The sequence below is a fragment of the Psammomys obesus genome, unplaced genomic scaffold (genome assembly GCF_907164565.1).
Source record: "Psammomys obesus unplaced genomic scaffold, mPsaObe1.curated_primary_1811, whole genome shotgun sequence".
Classification (NCBI taxonomy): Eukaryota; Metazoa; Chordata; class Mammalia; order Rodentia; family Muridae; genus Psammomys; species Psammomys obesus.
The window spans coordinates 6343917-6370907 of NW_026592548.1; the positions used below are offsets into that span (position 1 = coordinate 6343917).

The 26991-nt window shown below is 44.1% G+C and overlaps 1 protein-coding gene across 1 annotated transcript in view; it reads right to left on the reverse strand.

Moving 5' to 3' along the window:
• Positions 1–26991, reverse strand: part of Slc44a5 (solute carrier family 44 member 5) — an 89644-nt gene that overhangs the window by 54921 nt on the left and 7732 nt on the right. The window contains exon 2 of the mRNA XM_055614311.1: positions 2104–2177. Within this exon, the coding sequence (XP_055470286.1) occupies positions 2104–2177 (74 nt within the window). The remainder of the gene's footprint in view (positions 1–2103; positions 2178–26991) is intronic.

The following is a 26991-nucleotide window of genomic DNA, read 5'->3' on the forward strand; positions in this document are numbered from 1 at the left end:
TGCTGTGGACCCCCTTTCACTCGGGAACCATAAGCCAAAATAAACTCCTCTGTATGTTTCCTTGACTGTAATGTTTTATTGCAGCATCAGGAAATCACTAATCAACATGGCACTCATGAAATTCTCACAGCTAGAGGCAAATCTGTGAGGGCCCTGATCTAACAGAGACAGCCATACACCACGGTGCTTCCAACACCACCACAGCAAAAGTGACCTCTCAAGAGAAGCCCCCACTCTCGCCTGAAGGACCGTTCTTAACACTTCCAGTCACCCCTGCCAACTGTATCCTCTCAGCCTCCTTACAGGGCAGCATTAAATATAGCAGTGATTAAGTTCATATTTTTAAATCAAACCAACAAAGCCACATAGAGTTGAGAGATAAAGTATGTGACTATTTAGTGATCTTTTTGAGTATTTGATGCTTGCAGTGGCATCAGGATTAATTTGTGAGAAATGGAGATCTTGAACAAAATGGTGGAATTCTTGTTTTGCTCCACAGAGGACTATGATGGACACTCCTCTGCAGAGCCTGTGAAGGACAGAGGTGGCTTTGGAAGCTCCCTGTAAGAACACAGAATGTTTCTTACAGAGAGAGTCAGCCTGCTGTGGAGTTAGACCTTGCACGAAAAGGTTTTGCTCATAGCAGGAACCCTTTGTGTACTCCAACTTTAATAACCCAAATATGGGTTGCAATAGAAACAACACTGCAAATCACATTTAAAACAAATTCACTGCAGTTTATAACATCTAAATCACGTATGCACTGTCTAGTACTCTCCCCAGCATCACTGCTGTGGTCAGGCATTGCTGCTTATCCCTCACAGCTGGCCTGGAGAATCAGCGAGTTTCTGTCCTCCCCAATGAGTAAACTGATTAAAGAGTTGTCTCTATCTCACAGAAGAGTGTAAGAACCCAGACCTCCTGGCTCCAAAACCTCCTCCTCTAATGCAACATATTTCAATTCTATGACAGTAAGTAAAAATAACCAAGTATTTATGTAGACTAGAAAAATGTGTCCTGAAGTTAGACAGATTCATTTACCAATTGCATATAAAATATTTTATAATATTCAACCTATAGGTCATACTCAATCTGTACTAATGCTTAGAAGTTCCAAAGTTAAAATACCTAGGAACAAGAGGGATGTCTTGTGAGCCTTCTAAGAACATATTCATTCTTGTGTTAATGCCTTCTCCCTATTTTCCTGTTCTTAATTTTGAATTTTCCAATTCTGTGTATTTGCATGGTGCTATGGAGATTAACTTGAGGGAGTTACTTTTCATTACCATCCTCAGCACACTTCTCTTACCAAAGGCTACAAGTGAAGACCAAAAGGGTTTACACTGCTCTGTGATATTGAGCAAGTCTCTTTCCACGTTAACCACATGTCAAGAATTATTGGTGCTAGAAGCTAATATCTGTTTTCCTTGGCTCTTACCCTAACAATGACAAATTAAATTTTCTTAAGTCAATAACCAGAAGACAGAGTCTATACCTCTTGGTGGAACTGTCTAGTATATGGACTACAATTGTAAAACGCTTTAAGAAAAAGTATATAATGTTTTCTTTGTTTTGTTTTTGTGCTGCTTTCTTTAAAATAATCTTGTGTGTTTGTCTTCTTTGTTTTCATGTTCTATAAGAATTTTTAACCTAGCAGCAAAAAAACAGTGCCTCTTCCTTGGTAGGCAAAGAGGATGGGATTCAATTTAAACAATGAATTACCCAATGAAATACAGAATCACTGTCTCTTCTCTCTGGCTTGCTTTTGAATAAACAAGTTTGTAGATTGCCTAAACAAATCTAGCTCCTAATTCTTATATCAGACAACAGCATTGATACAATTTAATAGAATTAAAATGTAGAAATTATTAAATTATTAAAGAAGAAACAAGAAGCCTTTCCTTCCATCTTTGCTGCTGTCTTACCTAAGTAACTGAGCTTGTATTTGGCTTGTATTTGTTTTGTGTTCATCTTGTATCTGCTACCAAAAAAGTCCGCAGAAGATAATGGTCAAGGAGAAAAGTGCTCGTGTTTAAAATGAGACACTGGCTTGCTCAACTCAGTAGAAAATGGTAAATATTGTCTATAGTTGGGGTTACTTACCTGTGAGTCCTAACAGAACGTAACCAATAACAAACAGCATGAAGATCATACAGCACAGAACGTCCGTACAACTCCTGAAGACAAAAGGAATGAAGAATTAAAAAGCATCCTGAGTGACTCATCCAACTACACAAAAAAGTAGAGAAAGAAAGGTAATAACTATAAGCTCCATGGAGCCAGTAATTCTGAAAGGCCAGAGAGACATATCTGTACAATCAAAGTGGAACTGGGGGAGTGAGGGGTTCACTTGTGAAACATTCTTAGAGATTATCACACTCCAAAATAAAGCAGATTTTTTTTTTCTTTTCAAATCAGGTCTGGATGGAAAAAACCCAAAAGGCTCACTAGTAAAACTGACAGGCCAGGAGGAAAAAATCAAAAACCCCAAGGCCGAAGCCTTGCTAGTTCACCCTAACATCTGGCTCCTGACTCTTTACTGGTGAAATAGAATGGTTGGGATTTTCATTGTTGTTTATAACAACACTTGGCACCCAATGTGGGGTGCCATTTTTTGGCATCATTCAAATGCCAGAGGACCAGAGCACAGAGAGTATGGAGATGAGAGAAAGAACAAGGCTGCTCCTGCTTCCCCCTTGCTGATCCTACTTGCTGTTGTGAGACAAGAGGTGGAATCTCCTGAAATGAAGACTGGACTGGCTCCAAGGAACCCAATGACCCTGACCAGCAGGAAGCAGCTAAGAGAACTGCGCCCCCTCTCTTACTAACCCTTTCTATCTCCTACCTGGGGTGTTGGAAGGGATTGGGGTGGAGTAGAGAGAAAAAGATAAAAGAAATGTAAGTAACAGAGTGGTTGTATTGTCTTCTTCTGTGGCCTGGTAAAGCTGCTCCCCCCTCAGGGGGAGGTGATCAAAGAGCAGGCCAATCAGTTCATGTTAGAAGCAGTCCCTGTTCCCATTACTATGGAACCCACTTGGACACTGAATTGCCATGGGCTACATCTGTGCAAGGGTCCTAGGTTATCTCCATGCCTGGTACTTGGTTGGAGTATGAGTCTCTGGGAAGACCCTGTGCTCAGATTTTTTGGTTCTGTTGCTCTCCTTGTGGAGCTCCTCTCCAGATCTTACTCTTTCCCACTTCTTTCATAAGATTCCCTGCACTCTGCCCAACAGTTGACCATAAGTCTTAGCATCTGCTTTGATAGTCTGCAAAACAGAGCCTTTATTAACTTTCTCTGAGGAGCAAAGCTATGGGCATTCTAGTACTGACACAAGCTGCTAAAAATGCTTCCAAACGCTAATCTTTCCAGAATCGTGCAAAACAGATACTGTCAGATAAGACTTAAGGAGAATGTGGTTCAGAAACTCACTAATTTTCTAAATCAGGATTATAAGCCAACCAACAGAACAGCAAAAACACCCCTCTTTTTTCTGAAGAAAAAAAAAAAAAGATGTTTATTTAATGTATATAGCTATTTTGCTTGTGTGTATGTCTGTGCATTACTTGTGTACCTGGTGCTCATGGAGGCCAGAAAAGGGTGTTGGATCCCCTGGACCTGGAGTTATAAATTGTGAGCTGACATGTGGGTGCTGAGACTAAAAGCCTGGTCCTCTGAAAGAGCAACCAGTGTTCTTAACCACTGAGCCATGACATTCAACAGTCAAGGTATTAAAAATAAAGAGTTCCCTATTTCCATTGTGTTCAGTTTTTAATCACTTAAAAGTTAGAGTTGCATCCTTAAAATGAGCAACACTACTGCAGCTTTATTTGAAACTTAATTATGACTCTATTATTAAGTAAAACAAAATCTAAGTATACATGGAAAGGCCTGTAATCTCAGCACTCAGGCAGGAGAACTTTAAGCTTGGCTGTACAGGGGGTTATTGTTTTGAAAAAAAAATACATTTTATAAGATTAAAAGTTGTATGAGAATTTTCAATGGGAGTCATCTGGATAGACTCATATTTTAGCACAGGTGAGGAATGTGTCTGTGTGTTTTTTTTGTGTATTTTTGAGTTTACATGTGTGCTTGAATATGTGTGTACTTCTGTCTCTTTGTGTCTCTATGTGTATTGTGTGTCTCCGTGTGTGCTCATGTATGTACTTTCAGGTCATCACAATTATCTGCCATAATTACCTACTCTTTTTGTATTTATTTACTTCTATCGATTTCCTCATATTCTTTCCAGAAAAAAAAAGCAGTGTTTAGGAAATTACTGGGAAGATTTTGGGGAAGGAATGTAAGCTACAGCTTAGGAGTGACTGTGGGAGTCAGGGAGTGCAGCTGGCGCTTCTGTCTTCACGGGTTGTTGAGGTTTATCTTTGTCCCTGCCTTTGGAGCTCAGGATGAGCAACCACACCCCTAATGCTGTGCAGGAAATGAGGGGAGCTTTCAAATCATGCATTTCATCTGATAATTAAAAAAAATCCCAAGACAAATATTAAAAGAAGTGGTTAGTAGAATTTCTGTCTGAAAGTTATTCCAAAACGTATTGGAGCTGCAGGGCAGCCCTGGGGCACCTGTCCCTCAGGTGGGCTCATTCTTGTATCACAAAACGTGTGAAGAGTCCCTGCATGAACTAAGAACTGGGTTGCATCCCATGGGGTCCCGGAACAAATATTAATGGAGAAATGGGCCCAAATGTCTTCACTACTTCTTTCCAATCAAAGTCTTTTTTTTTTTTCCCCAAACCAAGGCTGCTCATATCCCGTTCACCAGAAAGCCTACAAAAACATTATTCAGATTGGGTATCCCTGAGATAAAAGAATTTTCAAGTTAAATTATAAAGGTACTTTGCTCTTTTATACCTAATTTTTCCAAACATCATAAGAATTGGATCCCAGTTACGCATGTACATACATGTATCTCCCCTCCCTTGTCTCTCTAAGCTGTGAATGTGGTACATGCGCACAGTCACAAAATATTGGGTGTTTCCTTTGATTTCCCATTTCTCAGCATCTTTTATATTCAATTGGCAAGTCCTCTTGCCTCCCTCTCTCTGATCTGACTTTCATCTACCTCTCACTTTCTGGTCCTGTTGCCTGGAGTGCATCTAGGTTCTCTTATCTTCTCTTCAAACTATTGCCATGGTCTCTTAATTGGGCTCCCGGAGCACTCTCTGCCTGGCCCGCATCCTTCTGCAGTCAGACACCATTGGGACACAATGACATCATTTTCTCTCACAACTGAAGCCTCACAGCCACCTTACTTTCTGTATGTCAGAATTTCATGCCAACCTGCAATTCCAGTTCTTACTCAAGCACCAAAGGTTCCCAAGGCCATCTTCCCCATTCCTTCTTGGTGTGCTTCCACTGACCTAAGCCTGTTTCAACTCTCACGCACAGTCCAGTGTCTCCCTACCACATCCAGAGTTTTCTGCTTATGGAACCACTAGGCTTCCCTCTGCTCATCACACACCCCATCTGGCACACCATACTTGGCCTCACCCACAGGGCCTACCACAAATGGTCCCTTTATCCTCCAAAGTGTCCACGTCGGAGTCTCAACCCCATTAAGTAAATCCTCATTCTTTAAAGAGCTCAAAATATGGCCTTTCATGAAGCATTCAAATAGAGGCGGCTCCTCTCAGACCCGTAGGCTTCAGGAATCCCCTTTGTGCAGTTCCTCGCACCTGCACCCTTCGTACCACAACAGACGGGGGTAGGGGGGCTGGGGCTGCTGTCCACCAGCTATGCTAGTGTCCACTGAGCTACAAGTGATTTTAACCTTGTTCATGTGTTCTGATGAAAGGCCTCACTATGCCCCAGTTGGTCTGGAATTTGCTGTGTAGACCAGGCTAGCCTCAGATTCTTGAACAGCTGCCTCCTTCTACTGGGTTTTCCATTTTTAAGTAGTTTTCAAAAACCCAGCTAGAGCATGGCATGGAGGCACACACCTGTAAACCACAGCCCTGGAGGAGCAGAGGCAGGACAGCTGTGAGTCTGAAGCTGGCCTGGGCCATGTAGAAATGCAGAAAAATCTTGTCCAACAAACAAACAAAACTACTCATAAAAACAAAACCCCCAAATCACAGTGATCGCATTGTGTGACATGAAAATATCCAAAATTCAAATATCAGTGTCCTTAAGTACAAATTTCTCAAAAACAAGCATTTGCTCACATGTGCCTGGTCTGTGTCCAATTTTGCTTCATAATGGCTGAATTTGGTGATTGAATGAGAAATCACCCAGGCTTCAAGGTCAAGAACTTTGTTTCCTGAACCGTTATAGACAAAGGTTGCTGAATTCTGACCCAGAACGTGGAGACCTCTGAGGCAGTGGTTAGGCCATGGCCTGGTAATCCACACACACACACACACACACACTGGGGACTGTTACAGACACGCCTGACGGGCGGGCCAGTCCTGAGCAGCCTCTGCTGGGCGCCCAGCCTCGCGCCTCCCCGCTCAGCTTCTGTTCTCTTCTCTTCTGCCCCAGCACGTGAGTGAGCTGTCCAGAGATTAAGTGTTTCGGTCAAGCTGACGCATGGCCCCAGGAAAGCGGAGGTCACGGGAGCACCTCAAGTCCACAGCGGTGGACTACTGAACTACTGCCTCCCGGTCAGTGCTCTAGCGGGCATGCACACTGGGAGGCCACAGCTCTCCACTCCTGGACACATGGTAGCCCTGGTCAAACTCAGCGGCCATATCACAAACCAGACAGCAGTGTAGGAGAGACTTGTGGACATGGGGGGCAGAGAAGGAGAAGTGGGGGTGAGTCTGTCAGTGTGTATTACACACTTGTGCGAAAAGACCTAGAAACAAATTTTTTAAATTCCATGGAAAAGTTCCAGGATATTTGGAAGAATTTCACTTACTAAAATCAGGAACTTAATTAAGAAGGCCTTTCATCACATACTTTGTATTTCCAGGTATTTGAGGGTCACAGCGGCTTTTCAAGCCTCTTCATATTTTGAATCAAAGGTTCCATTTGCCTTCAAAGTGCCGGGACCCCCACTGAGAAAAAAGTGCTTCCTCTGCAGGGTTAATACTTGAAAACTATGGTGGAAACTTAAAATATAACTGACTCAAAATCCCACAGAACTGTCGGTACCATTGTCAATGTCATTTGAGTTGTTAGGTCAAGTAAGATCCCTGAGTGTTAAATCTGCTTTAGTTACTTGTGAGTAATTGTCTTAACACCCTCCGTATTCACCGTGATTAACCTTCTTTCCTATTTCCCTGGCATCTGAGTTTCTGCTATCTTGAGCAAACAGCTTTAGCTGGGCATGATTTGTATTTTCCATTTGTCGAGGGAAATAAAGCCTATTTTTAACACGAACTTTACGTGACACGTCTATAAATGTCTTGTGTTTAAAATGGAGTAGATACAGTTGGTCTTCATGTGTGATTCATCGTTTCTATAAATTTTGTGCAATCTTCTAGGTTCTGTCAGGAGGTGGAAGTCGCTTTGTAAATTGCTGTTATAGTGAAAGCCGCAATGGAAAAGGGGGCAGAGCCCTGCGGTCCTGAGGCAGAAGGATCTCTGTAAGTTCGAGGCTAGCCTGGAGTAAGAATGCACCGTGCATGAAGACAGTGCAAGCCTCAACATAAGAAAGGAATCAACGTGCAAGGCAGACGTAGGCCTTCCTCGTCTTCCAACAGAACGAAGGTGTAAGGCAGACAGGCCTGGACAGCCTGGACCCTTCTCCAGAGTTATCGGTGCCTGCTGTGGAGATTCCTATCAGTTTCACATGCTAATACTGAGGCTGTGGGGATGAATCATGTTGCTCCAGGACCTGAGTTCAGATCCCAGCACCGACATAGAAAGCCCATTATGGCTGAGCATGTACAACGGCCGCTCAGTACTGTGGATCCTGCACACCAGCCCAGCTCCTGGTGAGCTGGGAAACCCTTCCTCAAGAGAATAGAGAGGACACTCCTACCCTCTGGTGCATAACACAGGTGTGCAAGGCCATACACACATAGCCACCACACACACACATAATACACGGATACACGCACTCCTCACACACATACACATACACCACACACACAGATACACACATGCATACACACACTACACATACATGCACACACACAATACACACAGACACACACCACGCATGCACATGCACACAATATGCACATATACCCATACCTCACACAAACACACATATGCCTACACCACACACACCTCACACACTCACACAACACACGTGCACCACACACACACACTCACACACACTCACACACTTCACATATGCCATACAGACACAGAACAGGAAGAAATAGCTAAGTATGTGGCATAGGCCAGCACCACACAAACACACAGAGGAGGAGAGCGGAGACCTCTACTGAAAGCACTGCTGAGCTCTCACACGCCAGGAGAAGCTAGCACAAGTGCACTTACCAAGAAACACGAAAACCCTAGCACACAACACTGTGCTTTCAGACTCAGAGAAAAGGCTTAGCTTTGGAAACTAACTTAGCAACGGAACTGTTTCACTTGCAAAACGTTTGTGTATAATAGGTGTCCATTAAACGGAAAACACGTTTTGAGTGATTTTTCTGTAGATTACACAGGGGCATGGAGCTAGTGGCTGTTGGAAGACAGCAACTGAAATGGTGAGGGGGACTGTTTTTAACGGATCCTTTTGCAGTTCTGAAATTGTATAGCACTTCCTTATACTGTTAAGGGCAATTTTAAAATCCAAATTTACGGACTAATTTTATAACCCTTAGGAATAGAAATAACGTCGGATATGAAGAGGAACACCGTGGGATTTCTCCGTTCTGTGGAAATGACACTGTCAGATAGCTAGGTGTACAGCCATCGGGGATGGGGTCCCAGAAGAGTGCATTATGGGATTGTAGATCTGCTAAGTCGCTGTCACTGAAAATTCGAACTTTGGTCATTAGAAATCCAATTAGTTTTTAAGTTAGTTCAAACATATTTTGGAGGGACGAAGCGAGTACAAATCAAGTGGAAGACAGAGGAAAGTAGCTAGCTGCACTCCGTCTCCTGCTTCCCCCGAGCGGAGCTGGGGACTGAACACAGGTGGTCAGACTTGAAGGCAGTCGCCTTCACCCAGAGTCATCTCGCCACCCTGCCATCAGCAGTCCAAGCCACCCGGACGATGTTTGGGGGAGGATTGAGGACGGACTTTGAAACTAAAATGAGTGTCTTAAATCCCACAGGATTTATTTGTAGAAAGCTGCCCTGCGGTTGGATCCAGAGCTGGTGTGGGGTATCCTTCAGAACGGGATACTTGCCTCTTTCTGACCTCATCCTTAGCTTACACACACAGCTTCCTGCCAATGCTCCCTGTCACAAGTTGGCTGCACACAGGCACTTGATTCTCTTGAATTAGACTTTGAAAGTTCCTGGCAGACACCTTGAGTCAGTGGCCAGCACTACACCGTGGCCGTGGCTATGGGAGGTTAGGAGAGTGAAGCCTTGGGTTTTTCTGCCTCACAGCAGGCAGGAGAGAAGGGAGCTTGGGATGGATGCTGAGAAAGACAAATCAGCAAATAGCCCATGAAGCCTGGAGAGAGAGAATTTAAGTAATCATTATGGGAATTAGGTCGATGGCTTAGTGAGTAAAAAGTACCTGCCCCACGAGCCTAAGGGGCCAAGTTTGAATCCCTAGGACCCATGACAACAGGCAGATGTGGCAGGCATATACCTATAATCCCTGCGCTGGGGACATGGACACATGAAAATGTCAGGAGCTCTCTGGACAGTAGTCTAGCCAAAGCAGAGAGCTCCAGGGTTAGTGGGAGAACCCTGCCTCCAAAACAATGTAAAGAACACCAAGAAAACATCTGGCCTCCACACAGATGTGTGAACCCTGCCACACGCACAAACTACACTACAAATATGACTTTTCTACCTATTCGGTTCACCCAAAGGGATTATGCAAAGAATGCGTGGTTTTCTCTAGTATGAAGTACATACATATTTTGTAAGATTAATCTAGGAAAACGGAATACTTTTTTTTTTTACAACTCAAAGTAAAGCAAACCTCTGCTCCTTTCCCAGAAAAGCACATTCTAGACCATAGCAGAACCATAGCAGAAAAGTAACAAGTTGTTGCAACTTGTAGCTGAATGTTTTTATATTTTAAATTCAGTTGTTTATATCTTCCTTGATGCTTGTGTTCAAGGGAATGGAAATAAAGTACTTGTAAATACAAGCCATGGCAGTCTTCATAGGCCTCATATTGAAACACTCATATAGTTTTTGATCATTAGACACAAACTACACCAGTCTCTTTCAGTTTAGCATTAGACACTTGAATAAGTAGCTTAATAGTAACGCTGGAAGTCAGTCAGTAAGACATTTTATACTTAATTTTATTCAAAAATTGCCCTGATCTTCATAAAAACAAAAGAATTGTCATGGAACATGCACAAGGTCTGGTTTCTAGCCCATGTTCTCCTGACATTTTTTAGTATGTCTGTAGAAGACTTGCATTTTCTGAGAAACCCTCAGATGGGGGGAGGGGTCCTTCCTCCTCAGGGTTTCATAAAAACTCCTAGCCGGTGGTCTTCAATGGTGAGTTAAAGCATGTCTGCTATCTGCTACTCTGGTGAGGCATGCATGCACATGTGTGTGCATACAAGCTTGTCCACTTATGTGCATGTGTGTATGCGTATAGAAAAAGACAGGAGTGAAGTATGCACAGGCTATCAAGAGAAAGAAAAAGTTGGAAAAACACAAAACTAGCTGTTACAGACATGATTTTACAAACTCACACAAAGGGACATTTTAAAACACAAAGGCAAAGCCAAGTGCTCCCGATAAGGAGCATAGAGCTAAAGCAGAGGAGAGACTGGTGTGAGGCCACGAGCCGGGAATGAGAAGAGATGGGCTCACATCTTCATCATATGTGGTTTTCACTGGTGGCAAAAAAGGAATCAGCTACAGCAAAAGAAAGTACAAGAACCCAGGTACAAAATTAGGTATAGATACTTGAGATGGAATAGAGGCTAGGCTGGCTGGCTTGCTAGAATTCTTATTGGATAGAACAAATATCTTGAACCTCATAAAAATCAACCAGTTTTCTCATTCTTCTGATTGGGTCCCTACACTGACTGGGTCCCTACACTGACTGGGTCCCTACGCTGACTGGGTTCCTACACTGATCTTCCTGGCCTCAGTGTAGTGAGTACACTAAGAGCTGGACACATAAGGTGGGCGCAAGGCTCAACTTCGTGTGGAAAGATGGATAAATAACATTATGACAGATCACGTGATAAACGTTAGGATGAACATAAAAGTGAGACTATGAAAGTGAGCACAAAGGATGGCCTGTCTATAGAGGTCTTCAGAAAGGGCTCCTTTCCAGATGAAGAAAGAAAAAAAAACCGAGACTCCGAAGGTGGGCTCAGCTAGGGTGTGCTCTAGGAACCCAGAGACAGCTGTTCTGAACAACCAGCAGAAGGGGGAAGGCCAGGGCCGGTAGTGAGAGAGGCCAGTGAGATAGGACTTAATGGTTGGTCACCTGTACTGGTCTCCTGGGAAAGCCACTGGAACGATTTTCAAATATTAAAGGATCTAACAGGTCATGCCTTTAACGGGTCATGACAATTAAGTCACTCATATCTGCAATCTCAGCTCATTTCCCGCTGGAAGTCCTTGCAGAGACAGGCGCCACAACAACTGTGTTTTTATCAGGTACCAAGGCACAGAATGAGTGAAGATGAAGTGGAGAAGAAAGACCTGTGGCCAAGAGCTAGAAATATGAGAGCAGCAGGAGAAAGGAGGCATCCTGGGCTTTTGACTCCATTGCCATTGCCAGGCGCTGGTCCTATCTCTGGACCACTGGTGCTGTGTGGATGAATGGAACTCAGGGATGGTTTACAGCTCCTCAGAGATGCAGACTGAAAAGATGGGAGAAGGATCCTCAGGCTTGTTAACTCAGAAAAGACAGAAAGGAGACTCCAAAGCAGCTGGTGTTTGTCTCTTCCAAACATGGGGCTTCCCCTTGACTTCTTGCATCAACGTGATAAAATGTGTTTCTTCTGAATGCTTGGAGATCAGAGATTGTGTTTTCTCAGTTTTCTCTGACTGTGGTTAGCTGGCCTGTTTAACCTGCAAGGATGGTGGGTTGCTCTATTGTCTCAAAAGAGAGCTGGCCTTAATGAGGAGGACCCATTAGGACAAGTGACAAGTAACTGAATGGTGTCCTTCTTGTCAGTTGCATATTAGGGAAAAAAGCAGGGAGGAAGATGAAAACATGACAGCTGAAATCAAGACAAGAAGAAACACTGACTTGAAGACAAGGAAATTGTCTCCCTACAGATTAAAATCTGAAGTACTAAACATGCTCAAGAAAAAGTAGAAAAGAAATATTTCTAAAACTGAAAAAGGAAAATAGGGCCTGGGGAAATGGCTCCATCAGTAAGTCTTTGCCACACAAACATCAAGACCTGACTTTGGTTCTCAGCACAGAGATAAAAGTAGCTAGGTGTGGTGTCACATGCTTGTAACTCCAGCATTGAAGAGGAAGAGACAGTAGGCTCCTGAGGGCACGATAGCAGCCATCCTACCTGAATCTATGAGCTCCAGGGCAAGCGAGAGACTGTGTTTCAAAAACTAGGATGAAGAGCAATAGAGGAAGACAGCAGCAGCATCCTCTGGCTTCCGCGTGCGCACTCACGAATGTGGACACACAAGCACATGGCAGAGAAAGAGAGAGTGGAGGGGAATAATGAGGCTACAACTACAGATGCTTCTGAAACCTTCTTGAGTTGGAACAAAACAAAAGGCCCAAATAAGCAAACAAAAGACCCGGTAACATACCCATTTACAGAAGTGCTATTTTGAGTGAGAGAAGCAGTTAGTAAGGTGAAAGATGGTATTAATGTACCTTAAAGCTGATTAATGCTATGACTTTTTACATGAGAGTTTAAAGGACTCAATGGTCACACAGTAAAGATGAATGCTAAAGCAAAGTTCTAGGACATTTGGTTTTTTTTATCTATTTTTTCCTTCGTTAAATTACTTGGCTTGTTTATTTATGTGTGTGTGTGTGCATGTGCGCACAGGAGCAGTCACCTGTACGTGTATATATCTAGAGGCCAGAGCTCTCCTTCAGTCCTCTTCTGTAACTCTGTACTTTATTTTCGCTGGAAGACAGCGTCTCTCCCCATTTCAGCTATGCTGGCTGGGCCCTGGGCCCAGCACTGGGTTAGTGTGCTGCCACACTTGGTTTTATGAGGGTGTTAGGATCACAGGCCTGTCCACTTATATGCTGTCAGCAGCTCAGGATAAATAATTGCTAAGCAACCCCAAGGTAAGATCTGGTAATCTCAACCAAAGTTGTTTACAATGTACTAAGTGCCATGGGCATCCACAAACCTCCTCACCACAAGTGGAGAAGCTGGAGCACCAAACACTTCTATCTGCAGAGCCCTTTTGAGGAATCCTGGGTGCCCAGTCTGCTTTCATTCCCATAAGCTGCATGTCTGCATTTTACAGATCTGTTGAGTTAGTGGGAAGGGAACCCCGAGAGCAACAGGCATGGAGGAGACACCTGCATTTTGAAGGCTGATGTCACCTGCAACATGACAGATCTTCCAGTGTTACACACTTCAAAAGTGTGGTTTTAGCACAGAGACTATGCTGTCATTCTTCAGTCAGCTCTGATACCACAAAGATGGCTGCTTGGCCTGACACACAAGAAGGGTGTGCAACAGGGAAGAGCTGTGAGAGACCCGGGACCAGATCCTGGATCTAGGGAAGGCTTAAACCAGAACCAGTGAACATACCTTGTCACAGCATTCCTACCCCAAACCCCAAGCAGTGAAAATGCAGGGACCAAAGTGACTTTTGTTTGCAGTACTGTGTAAGAGTTAGGGTCTAGGCCAAACTAGATCTGGAGGCTACAACCCCAGCCTCTTTTCTCTCACTGTGCATTTTGAAACTCTCTCTTGAAGTATCTCTGGTGGTCCTTCAACTTGCTCTGTAGCCCGGGAAAGCCTTGAACTTGCTGTCCCCTTGATTCAGCCTCCTTAGGATCTGGGATGACAGGGGCAGGCCACCAAGCCAACAACCACAGTGTTCAGGTACCTACAGCTACTGGCTCATATAAATTGGTTCAAGGATTAAATATAATAAATTCCTTAGATGGGTTCCATGGCATGTTCTCAATGAATAGACCTGTAAGTGTGCAATCCCTCCCCTCCCACTCACAGCCACAAGGAGACTCACAAGGGAGACATCCCTATCATTTTGAAATGATATCCTGGTGTGAAGAATGAGCATTTTGGGTGTCTTAATAAACTTGGGCTAGTATACCAAACTTCCATAGACTGGATCCCCCAAGAAGCACCAGGCTGAGGCAGCTCGTCTGGTCAATTGTTTGCCTTGCAGTCACAAAGGCTCTGAGGTAAAGCCCAGAAACCAAGTCAAAAATATAAAAGCTGGGTGTGGTAATGCATGCCAGTAATTCTACTGCTGGGGAAGACAGAGACGGACAGATATCTGGGGCCAGCTTAGCTGAACTGGTGATCTCCAGGCCACTGCGAGAGCTTTTGTCAAAACTCAGGGTGGACAGACCCTAAGCACCAACACCCTGAACTGATCTCTGGCTTCCACAGGCATGTGCCCACTCACGCATGTGTGCCACCCAGACCTTCCAACAATCTTGGTAGTTACTTAAATCTGCTGTATAAATACAACTAAAATATACATTTAAACAGTTTTCTTTGGTGAGTACATGTAATCATAAGCGAGACAGCCTAGTTATTTTTTATCGCGGTGCAGATCACTAAGTCATGTGAAAATGTGGTTCCAGGACATCACAAATAGGTTTAGGATGGTGAAATGTAGCTTCGTGTCCCCGAAACTCAGGACAAACGAACCCCAGGAAGGGTAAAAGGATGACATGATGCCAGGCTACTCCTAGTTGTCCCCTGGCCTCCAGTGACGAGGTCTCACACCTGGCTCAGTCGTCAGTATCTTAATCCATGCTTCACCTTTAGCCCAGGGCACAGGGCCAGTGCCAGCCTTCTGCCAGCCTTCGAGGTAGCCTCTTGCAAGGTCTCCAGAGCACATCTGTGAGATTTGGGGAGATGGTCTCTGCGACAACACATGGCACAGCTGTGTCCTGAACTTCAGCCCCAACACTTAAAGCTAATCTGGCATTCTCCACGGCAAACACCCAGCTCAGTTTCACAGCAGCGGCACGCCAGCACACACACCTCCTCCTACCCTACCCTGCAGTCTCTCTACAACTACAACTCTGAAAATCTTCAGAGGTATTTGCTTCACTGTCAGCAGCCCCTCAAACTATCAAACAAGGAAACCCACAAATAGGCCTGGCCAGGCTGACATTTAGAGGCGAGCTGGCAAACACTGCACTGTGATGGTTTTTATTTAGCTTCCTATGATCCTGCACAGACTCCGTGTGCTCTGAGATTTGTTTATATTTACACAGAAGAGAAACACAATCTTTCCTTTCCCTTCCCTCCCTGGTCTCTGAGCAAACACATTCTATGAAAACACGAATAGCAGATGGGAAATGGCCTTTGTAGTGGATGCCAGATCAACTCAGATGGCAGAAAAATTTATGAACATAATTCCATGCTGACACGCATTTGTTGAATTTTGTTGAAAAGCTTTTGTAGTTCAGTTTTGTTTGTAGCATGAACACAAGCAAAATGCCACTCAGAAAATTCTTAGCCTTATTGAAGTATTGTAATTATAAGTTTATTTTAAGCAAGTGGTAAAGAGATGAGGTCTTAGGTCTCGGACCCGGGATCTGCTGCTAACCTTCTGGAACCACCTTCTGTGGAAGTGGAAGCTACAGCTGCCTGTCTGCCATTGTCTCACTGGTGAAGACAAAGGTGTCACAATTGGTAATTAAATGTCAGTTTGAGGCAATCATTTGGGAAGGGCCTGTTAAGTGAGGGATTATGTGAATCACATTGATTTGTGGGCCCATCTCTTAGGTGATGGTCTATTGGGTTTGTGGGCATATCTATAGGTGATTGTCTTATTTAGCCTAATTGTATGGAAGAGTGTGGGCAGGAGCATTCTTGGGTAAATACACTGCATGAGAACAGATAAAGTGAGCTGGGCACTAGGCATGCATGCACGAATTCTCTGCTGTTGTCTGTGGGTGTAAGATTTATTTATCAGCTGTGTGCATGCATGATCTCGCATGTGTTTATATGTACCATGTGCACACAGATGCCTGCATAGGTCAACAGAAGGCATAGGCTACCCTGGAGGTTGAGTTCCAGGCACTTGTGTGTCCCAAGCACATGTGAGTGCAGGTCTTCTGCAGGAGCAGCCAGTGCTCTTGTCCACTGGGCTGTCTCACTCCCTCAGATCCTAGATGAATTTGCTTTGTTGAATTCTCTCCAGGAAAGACAAATCTCACTTACGTCTCTCATTATGACAATGATTGCAATATCATTTCTCCTTTCAAGATCTTGTCACCCCCCAGAGGGACCCAAATTCTGTACTGTCACACTGGAGAGCTGGGCTTTAACCACGTGAATTAAGGACACAGACCTTCAGTTCACGCTCAGGTTTATTTAGAAAATATAATGAAGTGAACAAGATAGTCAAAAATATATCTATCATATTGTATTTGTTTATACATGCACTCTAACATCACACATGTGTAACACAGCGAGTTTTCCAATATCAAGTTCAACATTTTCTTAATTCATCCTTAACAGCTATGTCTTCGTCCTTACTTAATTTCTTAGTTTTGTAGTCTGTTGCCCCAGGTTGTATCATGTTCAGTTTTAAGTTACCAGGAATGATTCTTCCACAAGAAATTTAATTCAAACCTCATTTATGATGTCAACAGTCTGACTCTTCCTGGTGTTGCATTGAAAGCTGAAAGTTACTGACAATAACATCAAGTATTTCGTATGCCTGCGAGAAAATGAATGTGTACTATGCGCCTGCCCTCCTTAAGCCTTATTTACAGGTAGACTCTAGAGTGCTCCCACGTCAACACTGGCTGGGGTTGTTCCATACTGGAGCGTCTCTACAATATGTCTAGTTCTGAGTGATCGATGAAACACTCAGCAGTCTGGGAGACAGTCTGAAAGCATTCAGCAAGCAGGAAAATTAGCAATTCAGGGGTTTTTGAGGTAACACTCAGTTTCTAAAAAGCCTTGGTTCTTCCTTTCCTCTTTCTCCATCCAGAGCATAAACACGGATTTCCTCTCTCACCCAGCTCACTTCCCTTTGCAGCAGGCACAAAACATAAAGCGCTGCACTAAAACCCAAAGCATTAGACATACTAGAAAATGATTACATACTGAGAATACAGATGAAGAAACTCAATATGTATAATCTAGAGATGGAAGTCTCTTTTAAGTCTTTTTAAAAATCCATTGCTTTTAATATCTTTTCCTACCCTTTTCCCCCATGGTAAAGTGTGTTTCTTGGAAGAAGCATGAGGATGGATCCTATTTTCTGATCCAAACTGCTGGTCTGTGTCTTTTTACTGAGTGAATTGAGAAGCTGACCTTCAGAGCTATGACTAAAACATGTGCATTCATTCCTGTCATTCTCTAGATTTTATATGTTTTCTCAGATCTCTTGAGTACCTGACCTTGATTATTTGTGCCCTGTGACCTCTTGGCTGTGTTTTTCCTCTGAAGTATTCCTTAAGTATCCTCTGTGGAGCTGGCTTAGTGGAAATAAGTTCCTCTGGAAACTTTTTAATTCCCTTTTTTTTTTTAAAAAAAAAAAAAAGCACATTTTAACAGTCGAATTTCCTTTTGAAGAAATACAGAATAAATTTAGTCAGAACTTACAGATGCAATTCACAGGAGAGTTTTTATACATTTTAGCTTCCTTTTTGTTCAGTAATGATATTTATGCTTTAAAAATAACGTTATTTTTCATCATAATGTTGTCTTTATGCTTTAGTAGTTTTCAAAAAAGATTGCAAGAAATGGCATAATAAAAAAATCACAATTTCCCTACCCTTTCTGTATTTTCCTTTCCTATTTATTAAGACAAATATTACAAATACCATTGTGAGCTATCTCAATTGTTTTCTATGCCTCAGAGTTAAGTTCAGCTATTAGAGTTTAGGGGAAAATGCTAATCATTTATCTTTAGAAAATAGCTTTCTAGTAAACATGGGTAATACTTTGGTTGTTTGTATTCCTTTTAAATTTTAATAGCTTTTCAGGTCTAATGGTCAAGGTGGACAGTCAGTCTTTTAGAACTTGGAATACACCTTTCCAGTTCCTTTCGTTTATAAGAGTTCCTCTTAATTAAGCAGCTGTAACTCTGGTGGGCCTGCCTTTATAATCAGCTGTAAGGGACTTTATAAGAGACTTGGCCCTTTTCTCTTGCAGCTCTCAAGCTGCTTTCTCTACCCTGTGTTTTGATGTTGTAATCATGACATGCCATAGAGTGTCTTCGATGGTCCTATCTGGTTGGAGTTCTGTAGGTGTCTTATGACTTTTGGGCTTCTCTTTTCCGGAGTATGGAAACTTTTCTTCTATGGCTTTACTGAAAATGTATTCTATGCCTTTGGTGTGGTCTTCCATGGTCCTAATCTGAAGGTTGGGTCTTCTCATGGTGCCTTGGAGCTCCCTCGTGTTCTGTTTATGGTTTATAATAAATTTATCATGACTTTTTCTCAGTAATGAGATTCTTCTACCTTACCTCTGGCTCTGATGCTCTGCTGATGAGAATTTCCACTGAGGCTTTTATTTAGCTAGTTGGACTTCTCATTGCCAGCATCATTTCAGTTTGATGTTCTTCACTAATTTATCTCACTATTGAATCCCATCCTTTTATTTTATGTTGACATTTACATTTCATTTTCCTCTTTGCCTTTGTCTTCTTGGAGTTGTTAGAATCATTTTTTTTTCCTTTTGTGTTTGTTTTGGGTTTTTAAGACAGGGTTTCTCTGTGTAGCCTTGGCTATTCTGGTCTTTCTTTGTAGGCCAGGATGGCCTTGAACTCACAATGATCCGCCTGCCTCTGGGGGTTGGGATTAAAAGTGTGCACCATCATGCCCAGCTTTTAGAATGATTTTTTTAAATAGTTACAATCATTTTTCTGAGTCTTTCGTCTGGAAGTTCTTCAGAGTCATTCCATTGGGTCCATTACTATAGGATTAGTAATTTTTAGGAGAGACATGCTGTCTTGGATTTGTGTTCTTTTTATTTTTGCATTGAGATTTACTCATTTGTAGCCAGCTGGTAGAATGGGAATGTCCTGTGGCTGATGGTCTGAGAAGGGCTTGTCAGCCAGTGCTAGGATCTGGAGAACTACAGAAACGTGTGCAGGGTACTTGGGGTCCAGGAGCCCCTTACTGGTAGACAGGAATAGAGGATCAAGAAATTGTGAACTCAGTCGATGGTCTGAGCTTGAGGGGCCTTATCTCTCTGTGGAACAAGCAGCAGCAGCGTGGGCTAGTAAGGGCCAAACCCTAGAGACCTGAATCCAAGCACCATGCCAACACAGTACCAGATCGTTGTGGCTAGACTCTTCCAGTCTTTTCAGACTTGTTTATGCCACGCACAAACAGGACACTGAGCTGAATAAACTCTAAAATTATTTGCTAAGTGAATGGGTAATTATTTTGAATCTGTTTTTTGTAAGTATTAAATGATGCTAATTCCTTTAAATCCTACAGTTCACTGTAGTGTGAAATCATAGGTGTGACACCATTCTCTCAGTTGTCCTTTAGCTAAAATGTTAACATTTGCAGCTTCCTATGACTGCAGCTTTAGTGTTCCTACACCCTCAGCTAAGCTTGTTGGCGACCTAGTTGGTGCAGGCTGCTCGTGTTTCCCAGAGAGCACAGAACCTTCTCCTTCACGCACTTCACTTGAGGCTAAGGAGAGTGAATTTGCCATTGCTTTCCTTGCCCATCTTCCCTACTGTGCAAAACGAGCAGAACGGCTTCTTTCCCGGCTCCAGCAACACCATGGCACAGACGGGCGCACACTTAAAGACAATATATTTCTTTAATGGATAAGAGTGTCTTTTGACTAGAAAAAGAATTAACAATCATTCACATAGCTTGAAATAGCAAACATCTGTTTTTCTCAGTGTACTCCCAACACCCCGAACCTCTTGATTAGTTGTTCTCTGAGAACTGTCTCTGAAAGACATAATGAGGCAGTTTAAGGATGAGTTGTAAACGATCTTCAAAATAAACTGAAGAAAAATGTTCATGCTATGGGTAAGGCTGGTTTATTCCGGATCTGCCAGCTCCCATCACAGAGACACGGCATAGCTCTTTCATCAGTTCGCACTGCATCAACAGACGCATCAACCATTGCAAGCAAGGGATGACGTGAGGAAGTAGCCCAGATGTGGGAGAGGCATCTGCCGGGGCAGTGCTGTCCATGGTGCTCCTGAAGGCGTTTGCTCGGAGAACTGCCAATGTTTAAAGTAACAAAGTGAAGCGCCTCTGCGAGAGGGACACAAATTCAGACTCCCATCATGACGGGTGTGCACAGGCTGGGGAGATGGCTCTGCAGTTAAAACGCTTGCCAGGCAAGCATCAAGGCCCAGGTTCAAGTCCCCAAAACCCCATTAAAGGCCTAGTGCGCATGGCAGCCTATCTGTAATTTTAAACTCAGAGTGCAGAGGTACTGACCACCCCTGTCCACACTCAGAGCAGGCTGCCAGAAAAGCTGGATTGATCGATAAGCTCTGGGTTTGATTGAGGAACCTGGCCTCAACACGTACCTATATGCATTTGTGCATGTCCACAAACATGCACACACGCACACACACACACACACACACACACGCACACACGCACACTCACACGCACACGCACACACACTCACATACACGCACACACACACTCACGCACACACACACACCATGCACACGCACACACACACACACACACACACACACCATGCACACGCACACACACACACACACACACACACACGCACACACACACACACACACACACGCGCGCACACACACTCACACACACGCGCACACTCTAGCTGATCTTACTCCTCCCAGAGCTCGGGAAGCTGCATTGACATTGCGTATTAACATGTCTGCGGCTGAGGTCTTGGTTTCCGCAGGAACAGCCACACTGAGGAGCCGTCTTTCCACATGACGTAAAGGAGTGGTCACCCGCCTCCCATTCAAACATTTTGCTAGCTCTTGCTTGCCAGGCCTAATCCTGCCCATAGGCACATTCTCCTGCACCACCAGGATGTGTCCTGAATGCACGCCCCTCGCCGCTGTATGCCCACTTCCACCACTTTATCAAGGTGACCTTGTCCTTCACTCGGGCCCTGAAAGCATACACTCACCTCCCTGCTCCTGATGTTGGTCTCTTTAAAGCTGTTCTTCACAGACAGTCAGAACGGGCTGAAGAGCAGGTGTTAGGTGAGCTCGTGCCTTCTCAGCAGCGTTTCTGCTGCACTCAGAACAACAGCTCAGCATATAGAGCTTTCCGCACTGCCCGGCTCCACCCTATCTGCACTTCTCGTCTATACAGAACGCTTTTCTCTGAGCGGACTGTATCCCCCAACACCACCTCATTTACTTCCTCCCTGTGCTTACAACTAATTTCTTAGATGTTGCCTGCTCCATGTTTTCTCTCTTTCAGAACAGGCACCGTTCATGTTAGCTGTTTCTGCATCCCTGTGACCACAACTCCTGACAGAATGGATTCAGGGAGGAAAGGCTTGCTTTGGCTCATGGCTTCAGAGAGGCCTCTCTGTGTCATCGAGGGGAAGCTGTGGCAAAGCCGCTCAGCTCCAGTCATGGCATCAAGAGCTTGTCCACATCACAGTGGACAAGAAAGTGCAGGAGCTAGGCGCTAGGGCAGGGCTTTTCACTCCCACTCTCCAGCCATGCCCCACGTTCTAAAGGTCCCACAGGCTACCAGTTGAAGAACAATATCTAAGCCACAACTGTCCTACTCTCAGCCGTCATGCTGTCTGTAACTTACGGAGGGCCTGTGCACATAATAGATGCTCAGTAAATACTGTGAAAACTAATATTAGGAACCAAAGCTACACAAGACCCCACTGAAAAGGGGCCCTTTTCTCCCTGTACCCAGCTTTTCTTCCCTCATGGAACTTATCAGGTGTCAATCCCTTCTATTAAATGCTAATTCCTTAAGAACCAGGGCAACTCACAACTGTTATCACCAGCTGACGTAATTCTTAACCTAACAAACATTCTACATATTAGTGAGGATTAAATAAAAGAAACAGGGTAAGAAAGAGGACACATGGCATGTGCATAAAGACAAAGACAAGCCCCAAGAAGGCTGAAGATGACTGCAGATGGCTCTCCTATTTCACCACACGCTGGTGAAGCCTGCTTAGACCAGAGGGCTCCAAAGTCATTACCGAGAGCTTCTGCTTCTGCTTGGACATTTCCCAAATCTCATGCCCTGGGTAAGCCCTGAGCATTCAGATGTCCATCCAGGAAATGAGCACTGGGACTCTCTGAGCATCTGAGTGACAGGGCTTACACAGTTCAGACTATGTTCTAACTCAGAGCCTTTTGCTGAAGTGTCCATGGGGCACTGGCTCTGCGGGACAGCACTGTCCAAGGATGCTGTACCAAGGCAGGTCAGATTTACAGGTCCTGGAGAAGACACTTCATCTTATTCACTTTATCTTATCTTTAATGTCAACATAAAAACCATTAAAGTATTGTGAACCTTTGCTCGATCTGTGATTCGAGCCTGGGAAAATAAAGTTCAAATTGCTACAGGTGACCCACCAGAGCGAAAGCCACCTGTGCCTTCTCAGGATGTGAGAGGGAGTTTACTTGTGTTTCATTTTACTGTGGTAATGAAAAGCTCTCATGAAAGAACATGCATATTAGCAAAATCTGGACATTCTGGGGACAAGGGAACATGGACAGTAATTTTCAAAGGAAGATAAACAAATAGATGATGATGTGTGTGAGTGATTAGGGAAATGCAGTTTAAAACCTCAGTGAGACGTCCTTTCACACCCGTCAGGTGGCCATTATAAAGAGGACAAAAGACGACAAGCATTGAGAAGGATGTGCAGCAAAAGGAGCCTGTGTCTTCTGTTGATAAAAACGTAAATTGATACAGACGCTTTGGAAGACTGACTGGAACCTGATTGGGAATTGAAAACAGAGTGACCATGTTATCCACAAGTCTTAGTTCTGATTATCCACCCACATTTGAAATCAGTCTGTGGAAGAACTGTTTGTGCTCCCATGTTCACTGAGGCAATATTAACCGAAGCCAAGTTATGCAATCTAAGTAATAGTTAACAGATGAATAAATAGACAAATGTGATGTTTGCACAGAGTGGAATATTTATCTGCCTTGCAAAGAAGAAAATTCAACTATTTGCTATTGCATGAGTAGTTCAAAGAATATCATCCTAACTAATATGATATTATATTATTACTAATTGTTTCTATATTGATACTAATATCATATTTTCCTGGCACAAAAGAACAAATATTGCATCTTCTCATGTATATGTAGAGTCCATGCAATCAAATTAATAGAAGCAGAAAGTAGAATGTTGGGAACTGAGACGAGGGCTGGTGGTGAGGATGGGGACAACGATCAAAGGGTATAAAAACTTCAGACGGAAAATGTGTGCATTCTTTTAGATCTATCGCAGACTGACACATATAGCCAATAACACAACTGCTAAGAGTAAATTTCCAATCTCATCACTGCTAAAATGACGAACAGTTGCACTGGTGGACATGCTCACCAGCTTAATTCACTTATCCTTCACTGTAGTCACAATTTACAACATCTCTTATACCCTATGAATGAATGCAATTATAAATGTCAACTCATAGCAACTTAGAAAGAGTCTTGGCGTTCTTTTTAAGCAGCCAAAGAATAACACCATTTTTTTTATGAGCAGAATGCCTTCTGAGGAGTATTCTGTAAGCAAAGTATATCCAGAGAAGTGAAGACCTCCACCCAAAAAGGCATGCATAGCCATCCCTCACTGTGGTTTGAACAGACCTGTGTCCTCCAAGAGAAATTCCTAGCCAGCACAGGTTGTCCAAAACAAGACAGTACACATTTACAGAAGGGCAGAAAGCAGTAACAACCAGGCTTGACTGTGCCCAAGTCTATGAACCACATCATGGCTACAGGATCAAATAGGGAAACTTAGGCTGGGCCAGGGTCAGGAGGGCTAGATCCTGAACAGACTGATGAACAACAGTCATGTGAAGAAGGTCCCCAGAACTTGGGATCATGGAAAGTAGCCTTATTGGACACCTATGATTCCAGTACTCAGGAAGTCAAGGCAGAAGGATTGCTGTGCATTTGAGATTACCTTGGCAGTAAAGATTATATGGGAAATTCTATGCCAGCCTGGGTTATAGTGTGAAACATTGCCTCAAAAGAGAAAAATGCACTGACATTAAACTAGGAAAGAAAGAAAAAGCCGATAGGCAGCTCTGCCTCTGCGTGGAGCTGAGGACCTGACACATGAGGATATCAGTCACCACAGACACGGTGGTGTCTGTGTGAGCCAGTAAGTGTGGCACACTGAACTTAAATGGCCTTAGGTACCGAGACATGTGCTGACCTTCTAATGTGAATCAGGAGACTTCACAAGATGGCACTGCTCTGCCAGCCATTGTTCAGACTACACTGTCCTGTGGACTTAGGGTCCAGACCCTGCTGAGTACAGGCCCCGGGAGCCTGACATCTTAGACATCCCATGATCCCCCTGATCTGCCTACACTCATTGGCAGTCTTTGGATAATTGATTTCTAGGGTTGTTTGCCTTGTCAGTGGCAACACGAACACCAGGTCTGCTCAGCACTGGAGCTGCTGTGTGAATAAGGGTATCGTCACCTGACTGTATGTAGCTGTCCTTTATCAGCTTGTTAGTGTCAGCATCACAGGATGCTGACACAATCAACCTCGGACCTCCTATATGGGAACATATGTGGCTTGGCTCAGCAGTAAGTTTATTAAAGGGTTAGAAAAGAGGGAGGCAGAAAGGATGGAAGAAGAAGGGGAGGGAGGAAAAGGAGAGAAAGGAGGGAGGGGCAGAGGAAGGGAGGGGAGGGAGGAATGGGAGGGAGGGAGGGAAAGGAGGGAGAGGAGGGAGGGGAAGGAGAAAGGGAGGGAGGAGAGTATATATGGATACATGTTGTCTTGTCAGGATTGTGTGGGGATTTAAATATCACACTAAGGCAGTAAGAAATCACTGAGGAGATTTTGGGTGAGGAGAGTTACCAGTCAATATGTTGACTCACTGGCCCATCACACACAGATCTTACAGATCACAGAGGGTGAGGAACCAGCCTAGGAAGCACTGGTGAGGTGAAGTATGCGTGCAGATTCTGGAAGCTCCTGCCAGCAACTTCACAGGTGATCTAGGAATGTGGCTTAGGAGCACCACAAGGGGAGCAACAGAACCAAAATCTTTTCTGAGACTGATACTCCAAACAAGGACCATGCATGGAGATAACCTAGAACCCCTGCACAGATGTAGCCCATGACAGTTCAGTATCCAAGAGGCTTCCCCAATAATAGGACCATTTCTGACATAAACTCAGTGGCTGGCTCTTTGATCACCTCCACATGAGGAGGAAGCAGCCTTACCAGTCCACAGAGGAAGACAAAGAAGCCAGTCCTGATGAGACCTGATAGACTATGGTCAGATGGAAGGGGAGGAGGACCTCCCCTATCATTGGACTGGGGGAGGGACATAGGAGAAGAGGGAGGGAGAGTGGGATTGGAAGGGGATGGGGAGGGGCTACAGCTGGGAATCAAAGTGAGTAAGTTGTAATTAATAAAATAATTTGAAAAAGAAGAGGTGTGTTGAGTTTCCTTGGACGTTTATGTTCTTCCACAGATTTTCCTGGACTTAGAATGTGTGTTTAGTTAAAAAAGAAATACAAAGTGTCCCATTGAGCTTCAAGCATTCAGATTTCTTTCGAGCTACCTGGCAGGGACCTCAACATGAGCAGGTTCCCCATGTCAGCTCTTCAATCCCAAGTGCATGTGGCTCCACCCTCCTGCTGCCCAGCTTCCCTGCCTCTGGGAGCACACCCAGAGCCTCTGCCCCTCAGGCCCAGCTGTGCCAGCCTTCCCTCCACTCTCAGCCAGGGAGAGTCCCCTGTGCATTAACCTCAGCTCTCTTCTCCTCCGGGGTTTAGCAATTTCTTAGCTGGGTCACAGAGCGGCTTTCTAAATGGCTCATCTTTTCTAGCCTTCACCATTTCAACTCCAGGATGACAGTTCATTCCCTTGATCAACAAATGGATGTCAGAGACTTCCCCAGGAAACAAAACAGTCAAGGTCCTTGTTTCTCACAGACTGATGGTCTAGACAACACAGTAATGATGTAATAAAGAAATAAGTTCTTAGTGGTGGTAAATAGTCTAAAATAAATACAATTAGTGTGTGTCAGAAAGTGGATGCAAAGTGGGGTCATCATGAAGGGCTTTGGGGCAGGTCACTATTGAGTTCAAAGCTGGGTGACAAGGAACAAAGCATTTCAGCAGAGAAAGAACAAGATGAAATCACCAAGTGAACAGGCTTGGACTATTTCCAACAGAAAGAAGGGAGGGGGAGAAAGGAGGGGAAGAAGACAGGGGGTACAAAGGCCAGTGTGGCTCTCACACATGTGGAGAGCAGCCAGGCAGCAGGGAAGAAGATGCCTGAGAAGCTGATGAGGTGAGAGAGGCTGTCTGGGTGTGTGAAATCAAGAAAGCCCAGGGCAAGAGGGCTCACTGGAGCAGAGAGAGGTCACCACATCTGCTGCTGCAGCAAGGCTGTGTGGCACAAGGCTTTGATCACTGAGTTCTGCAAGATGGAAGTCACTAGGGCCTTTCTTGTGATGATTTTCAGCAAATGTGAGCAGATAAAGAAGAAATAGCAAAGACCTAAAGAGTGTGTCTATCTATGTAGCTCCCCAGAATCAAAGTAACCTGGTATTTGCCATCTGGCTCTGTGTGTGTGTTTGTATGTGTGTGTGTGTGTGTGTGTGTGTGTGTGTGTGTGTGTGTGTGTGT